At 40.5% G+C, this 7,541-nt stretch overlaps 2 protein-coding genes across 2 annotated transcripts; both read right to left on the bottom strand.

Moving 5' to 3' along the window:
• Window positions 1-487: 487 nt before the first annotated feature.
• Window positions 488-2,270, bottom strand: LOC138869263 (uncharacterized). Its single transcript, XM_070146866.1, has 5 exons — window positions 2,172-2,270; window positions 1,499-2,052; window positions 1,108-1,175; window positions 648-996; window positions 488-557 (listed from the first exon to the last, which is right to left on the bottom strand). Exons 1-5 carry the CDS (start codon window positions 2,268-2,270, stop codon window positions 488-490), a joined length of 1,140 nt encoding a protein of 379 aa, XP_070002967.1.
• A 3,588-nt stretch (window positions 2,271-5,858) lies between these two features.
• LOC138869262 (uncharacterized) lies at window positions 5,859-6,701 on the bottom strand. Its single transcript, XM_070146865.1, has one exon. It carries the CDS (start codon window positions 6,699-6,701, stop codon window positions 5,859-5,861), a length of 843 nt encoding a protein of 280 aa, XP_070002966.1.
• Between the last annotated feature and the right edge of the window lie 840 nt (window positions 6,702-7,541).

Genomic DNA, 7,541 nt, shown 5'->3' with positions numbered 1-7,541 from the left:
GAAGAAGAAGAAGTGAGAACTATAAATTTAAAAGAAAATAAGAATAAAATTAAAGACTAAGGATAGATTTGAATTACCAGATGTGAGATGTGAGATAAATGAAGTTCAGTTCTTGTGTTTGTGCAAATTAGGGCGTGGGTGAATAGTTTTCTATGTCGTTTGAGAATGCAAGGAGCAAAAAGTGTAAAAGGGGCCCTGAGGTTCTATTTATAGAAAAACCATGGGACCCAGTCCATCTTACCTACCACGGGCGCGGTAAATCACCGCGGACCGCGGTTGTGAGGTTCATAAGGGCTACAACATTGAATCCACCGTTGAACGCGAAAAATGCACCGCGGTAGCGGTTGAAACTTCAGAGAACCTCCATTTTGGACCTTTTAGCACCGCTAACCGTGATCAATTTCCGCCTCCGTGGTAAGGCCATCGCGACAGCGAAAAATGGAGCACGGCAGTGGTCCAAACTTCAGAGAGTGCCAATTTTTCCAGATTAGTCCTGCATTGCATCAAACATCCCTATACACATCTCACAACCAGTTAGTTCAAAAACAAATCCTACACTAAGAAAAAATTAAAGAAAAACACATAGATTGGCTTCATAGAAGCACCTGATTAAACATCGTGACACGATGCAGGTTACCATCAATTACTTGAGATGGATCATTGCCACCACGTGGCTGTCATCAAACTTGCCAAGATAGTGCTTGACTTTGTGCCCAGTAACTCCGAAGATCTTACCACTTTTGTTTTTCAAATCAAGAGCACCAAATGGAGTCACAAGCACCACCTCAAAAGGTCCACTCCATTTTGATTTAAGCTTTCCCGGAAATAGTCGCAAACGAAAATTGAACAAGAGAACCAAATTACCCACTTTGAATTCCTTGCCATGAGCATACTTGTCATGTTGGTACTTCATCTGGTCCTTATACAATGACGAACTGGAGTAGGCATGAATTCGGAACTCATCAAGCTCATTAAGCTGCTCCACCCGAAGATTTGCTGTCACATCCCATTCAAGATTTAACTTCCTCAAAGCCCACATGGCCTTGTGTTCTAACTCAACCGGTAGATGGAAAGCATTCCCAAACACCAATCGGTACAGAGACATACCAATCAGAGTCTTGTAAGCAGTCCTATAAGCCCACAGAGCATCATCCAATTTCTTTAACCAATCCGTCCTATTTGCATTAACCGTCTTTGACAATATACTCTTGATCTCCTTATTGGAGACCTCAACTTTCCCACTAGCTTGAGGATGGTAAGGGGTAGAAACTTTGTTATTGACACCATACTTTGCAAGCAAAGTGTCAAATTCCTTATTACAAAAATGAGACCCTCCATCACTAATGATTGCTCTAGGAGTGCCAAACCAAGTAAAGATACTATTCTTGAGAAAAGCCACAACACTCCGGGCCTCGTTGTTGGGTAAAGGCATGACCTCAACCCACTTTGAAACATAATCAACGACCACAAAAATGTACATGTTGCCACAAGAGCTTACAAATGGACCCATGAAATCAATGCCCCACACATCAAAGATGTCAACCTCGAGAAAGTGATGAGAGGCATCTCATCCTTCTTTGAAATTCCACCCGCTCTTTGACATTCATCACATTTCTTCACCAGTTCACTTGCATCCTTGTATAATGTGGTCCAATAAAAGCCATAACTAAGCACTTTTGAAGTTGTCCTCGCCCCACTATGATGACCACCGTAGGGAGAGGAATGACAAGCATCCAGAATACCCATTTGCTCCTCCTCCGGAACACATCTCTGGATCACACCATCATTGCAGATTTTGAACAAGTAAGGCTCATCCCAGTAGTAGTCCAAGCTATCCCGTTTAAGCTTCTTTCTTTCGTTAGAAGAGAGCTTACACAGAACAACACCGGTCACAAGGAAATTGGCAACATTCGCAAACCAAGTCATGCTATTCACAAACATAGAGAGGAGTTGCTCATCAAGGAATGAATCATTAATTTCGAGGCCATCACAGGGCCTCCCCTCTTCCTCCAAGCAGGACAAGTGGTCCGCCACTTGGTTTTCACACCCTTTCTAGTCCACAACCTCAAGATCAAACTCTTGAAGCAAAAGACCCATCTCATCAACCGAGCTTTGGAATCCTTTTTCGTCATCAAGTAGCGGAGTGCTGCATGGTCGGTGTGAACTGTCACCTTGGAACCCATGAGATAAGGCCTAAACTTCTCCATTGCGAACACAATTGCCAACAACTCTTTTTCCGTCACCGTGTAATTCACTTGAGCATCATTCATTGTTTTGCTTGCATAATGCACTAGGTGAAGCATCTTATTTACTCTTTGACCCAAGACCGCTCCTACCGCAATATCGCTTGCATCACACATGAGCTCAAAAGGTAAGCTCCAATTGGGTGCAGGTAATAATGGGAGTGGTTGTCAATTTGTACTTTCGGAGTTCAAAAGCTTTCATACATTCCTCATCGAACACGAACTTAGCATCCTTTTCCAATAACTTTGCACAAAGGATTCACTACCTTAGAAAAGTCTTTGATGAATCTCCGGTATCACCCCACATGGCCAAGAAAACTTCTAACCCCCTTGACTAAAGTAGGAGGAAGATTTGAGATCACTTTAATTTTAGCCTTGTCCACCTTTATGCCATACTTTGAGATCTTATGTCACGACCCAAACCGATGAGCCGCGACAGGCACCCAGTACCTTACTCAACTGAGTACCAACGTAACATATCTTTCTTATTATATCATCATATACACGTGACATACAGGCCTAATAGTCCAACATAATCATTTATAAACTCAAAACATAGACCGACAAGGCCGTACAATCTTTCACGTACACGACATATGTCTACAAGCCTCTAAGAATACATAAATATCATAAAGGTCGAGACAAAGTCTCGCCATACCAAACAATATACGTCTAACTCATACTAACCAAACAAGCAACTCCGAAGCAAATGGAGCGCACCAACATCTTCCGCTGAGCTGATAGCCCACATGGAGGGCTCTCGACCTATCTATCGGGACCTGCGGGCATGAAACGCAGCGTCCCAGGCAAAAGGGACGTCAGTACGAATAATGTACTGAGTATGTAAGGCACATAAATAAATACATAAGAGATATGGAAGACATATAGAGTACATGATTCAACCTGTAAGTCTGAATAACTTTGTAAATCATAAATTACTTTTAGCGTCATGCATATGCGTATGAATGCCATATCGTGCATAGGTACATGTTTCATAACATCATCAGCCTCTGATGGCATCCCATCATATCATATCGGCCACTGCGGACAAAATCATCATCGTATACCAGCTGATCAGGTGGTGGTGCGTATATAATGCCATAACCTTTCCCATATCCCATATACATATATACATACATATACATATATACATACATATATATATATACATATATATATATATATAACACCGTTTGAATCATATTTACATATATTATATATATATATATATATATATATATATATATATATATATATATATGCGTATATAACGCTGTTTGAATCATATTTCGGCCACTGTGGGTAACATCATCATCATATCCCTGCTGATCAGGTGGTGGTGTGTATATAACGCCGTAACCTTTTCCCATATCCCATATACATATATATGCGTATATAACGCCATCTGGTCATGGGTCAATGCACATGAATACAATGCATGAAAAGTATGTCAATAAAATCATTCGGAATGTCATAAGACCATTTTTTCTCTGAGTAATATCATAAAGTAAACTCTTTTCAACTTTCGTATTTTTTCTGAGACCCATGAACAGATGATTAAATATTATGATACACGGAAATTCAAGAACATAGATATCTCTAATACTTCTATGAATAGAATCATTCATGAAATTTGTGCATTTGCACGTTTCGTTCGTATCGTATGGATCCTGCCAGAAGAAAGAAGGAATAGCCTTAACATGCCTGAGATAGGAAAAAAAATTCATATGATATTCTTGGAAAAGGTTTCACCATACCCCTTTAGAACCACAAAATTTGTACGTTGTTAAGCATCTAAAAAAAACTTCTCATTGGATTTTTTTGGATTTGAAAACGTCATGTTTAAGCTTGATAATATTCTGGATTTTAAGAATTTTGGTTGAAAGATGTAAGATAGCTAACGTTGTTTTTTGGTTGGAAGGGGATTTTGATGTAATAATGATTGCCACTCTTATGGGTTAGCCTTGAATATGGAATATATTTTAAAATGGAGTGAAATGTTGTTTTTGCCTAACTTTGCAAAGTTTTTGCATTTCTCCAATAAAGATATCAGCCATCCTCACGTGTTATCAAGATAGCATTTTGTCTAAATGACTCATTTGTATGCTTTGCCACCTTGGCTAAGCTTATGCCAAGTGGCAATCCAAAAAATAAAACTCTTATACAATTAATACCACAATTATCTCTACCATTAATCGGTTATCCACATAATTGAGAATTATCTCAAATTACTTAAAATACTACTCATTTTTATAATACCTTATACACCTTATTATCATGGCCATGGGGTACCTTGTATGGTACTAGTCCATAAATACCGGGTATTTTAGCTCGGACCGTATTTTATCCCAAAATGCCAAACTTTGACAAAATTCGCTTTCTTAGACTTGCTCCCCCTTTCACCTTCATGAATTTACTAATCACTTATGAAATAGCATAATTCTTATAATTCCCAAATAATCTTTTCCTTGGACTGATGTCAATTACCTTACGATAAATTCAACATAAAATACTGTAGGGTGCAACATTGTCGTAACTTATTACTGCGAAGCGCAACATCACCGTAATGTAATACTACAGGGTGCAACATTGTCGCAACTTATTACTGCGAAGCGTAATATCTTCATAATGTAATACTGCTGGGTAGAACACTGTCGTCACTTAATACTGCAGTTCGTAACATCGTCATAAAATATTACTGCAGAGCATAACATTGTCGTAATATAATATTGCGGGACATAATATTGCGGGGTGTAACATCTTATGGCTGAGGACAATGCCCTCCTCTAGTTAAGAACAAGATTGGTCTCTTCACACCAGGCCAACACCTTGTCAAGATTCTTCAAACATTCATCAAACGAGTCACCCACAACACTAAAGTCGTCCATGAACACCTCCAAAATGTCCTCCACTATGTCGGTAAATATGGCCATCATACACCGCTGGAATGTAGCCAGTGCATTACAAAATCCAAATGGCATTCTTGAAAAGGAAAAAGTGTTATACGGACACGTGAAGGTGGTTTTCTCCTGATCTTCCGGAGCAATCAAAATCTGGTTGTACCCAGAGTACCCATCCAAGAAATAGTAGAAGGCACTCCCGACAAGTCTATCTAGCATCTGGTCAAGAAAGGACAATGGAAAGTGATCCTTGCAGGTCATTTTATTCAGCTTGCGGTAGTCCATGCACACCCTCCATTCGGTGATAGTCCTGGTGGGAATCAACTTATTTTGCGTATTGGTAACCATATTCATACCACCCTTCTTCGGCACACATCGCACCGGCAAAGTCCAAGAACTATCTGAGATGGGGTACACAACCCCTGCATACAACAACTTGATCACCTCCTTTTTAACAACCTCTTACATAGCCTCGTTCAACCTCCTTTGATGTTCCATGGAGGGCTTGGCATCATCGTCAAGAATAATCCTGTGCATGCAAAAGGCGGGGCTTATTCCCCGAATATCAGCTAAAGTCTATCCAATTGCCTTCTTCTATTTTTGGAGCATCGCCAATGTTGCATCTACCTGCATGTTAGTAAGACAAGGGAAAGAATAACTGGAAAAGTTGAACTAGGGCCTAAGAATTCATACCTAAGGTGTGGAGGCAAAGGCTTCAACTCCAACATGGGAGGTTCCTCGATTGAGGGATTTGTTGGGGGAGTTTTCTATTCTCAAGATCAAAAGAGAGCTTTTGAGGCTCATAAGAGTAAGAGCACACTCCATGCAAAGCATTGACACACTCTACCCGGCCTTCATCCTCATTGAAATCAAGGTTCAACAATACCGCTTCTAGAGGGTCCTCCACATTGATCATTGCACTAGTATCATCATCTATCACTTCTGTGACAATATCCATGAAAGAGCACATTTCAGTCATGTTGGGCTGCTTTATTGATTTGCACACATGAAAGACCATTTTTTGATCACCCACCCAGAAGGTAAGTTCCCCTGCTTCTATATCGACTAAGGCCTTCACAGTTGCAAGGAAAGCTCTTCCAAATATGATCGGAACCTCATAATCAACCTCTAAGTCCATGATCACAAAGTCAGCCAGCAAAATGAACTTGTCCACACAAACAAAAACATCATCGATAATATCGAGCGACCTCTTCATTGTTCTATTCGCCATTTGCAACCTCATTGAAGTAGCCCTCGGTTGACTAATACCTAATGTTTTGAACACAGAGTAAGGCATCAAATTGATACTTGAACCCAAATCGCACAATGCCTTAGCAAAATCCGGGCTCCCAATGGTACACGGGATGGTGAAAGTGCCGGGATCTTCAAGCTTTGGAGCCATCGAGTGCACAATTGCACGTACTTGGTGAGTCATTTTTATTGTCTCACAATCCATGGATCTCTTTATAGTTACCAAATCTTTCATGAACTTGGCGTAACCTAGCATTTGCTCAAGAGCTTCCACCAAAGGGACACTGATTGATAAGTTCTTCATCATGTCAATAAATTTCCTAAATTAGTTCTCATTCTTTTGTTTCGCAAGCCTTTGAGGGTAAGGTGGAGGAGGCCTTGGCAAGGGAGCCTTAGCCTTGGGCACTACCATTTCTAGTATGTCTATTACGTGTTTCCTAGACGGGTTCACGTCATCTTGGGTCTCCACCTCATCATCATGAACATCAATCCTTACTTTCGCATTCACATTCTCTTCTCTCACCTACTCATCAACTAAAGGAACATCATCATCTTACACTTGAATTTCATCACTCACAATTTCCTTTTTCTTGGAGGTATTCATATCACCACCTCAACTGCTTCTAGTAATCACCGTCATTGCATGCCCGGTATTGTTCCCACCCTTCGGGTTTATTATCATATCACTAGGTCGATCCCCCTTAGGGTGAGTATTCAAAGACTGTGAAATCTGGCCAAGTTGAACCTCCAAATTCTGGATTAAAGTATTGTGGGATGCCAACTAGGCATCAGAGTCGGCGTTCTTCTTCATCATTTGTTCAAACATCATCTCGATCCTTCCCATCTCATTGTTTGAAGAGATGCTATAGGACCTTGGTATGGAAATGGAGGTGCTTAATTGTTGATACATCGAAGGCCTTTGAAAGCCTTGCCCCTGATTCCCTTGATTTTCATTGTTACAACCCCCTTGGTTGTTGTTTCCTCCCCAATTGCTGTTGTTACCACTCTAGTTGCCCTGATTGTTCTAGTTGCCCCAATTTTGACTGTTGTTCCCCCAGTTGTTATTGCCTTGTTGGTTTTGATTTCCACAATTTCCTTGGGATCTCCATTGTTGTTATTGGTTAGTAGCATTGCCTCTTTGTCCTTG

The sequence above is a fragment of the Nicotiana sylvestris genome, chromosome 5 (assembly GCF_000393655.2).
Source record: "Nicotiana sylvestris chromosome 5, ASM39365v2, whole genome shotgun sequence".
NCBI classification, from domain to species: Eukaryota; Viridiplantae; Streptophyta; class Magnoliopsida; order Solanales; family Solanaceae; genus Nicotiana; species Nicotiana sylvestris.
The sequence above is the reverse complement of the archived record's forward strand: the minus strand, read 5'-3'. Positions and strand labels throughout refer to the sequence as shown.

Excerpts from the sequence above, each read along its gene's own strand:
- LOC138869263 (XM_070146866.1), bottom strand. The coding sequence starts at position 2,270 with ATGAATGATGCTCAAGTGAATTACACGGTGACGGAAAAAGAGTTGTTG. Across the intron at positions 2,053-2,171 it reads CTTATCTCATGGGTTCCAAG|AAAGGGTGTGAAAACCAAGT; the intron begins GTGACAGTTCAC and ends GTTGTGGACTAG. Across the intron at positions 997-1,107 it reads TGCTTACAAGACTCTGATTG|CAAATCTTCGGGTGGAGCAG; the intron begins GTATGTCTCTGT and ends GGGATGTGACAG.
- LOC138869262 (XM_070146865.1), bottom strand. The coding sequence starts at position 6,701 with ATGATGAAGAACTTATCAATCAGTGTCCCTTTGGTGGAAGCTCTTGAG.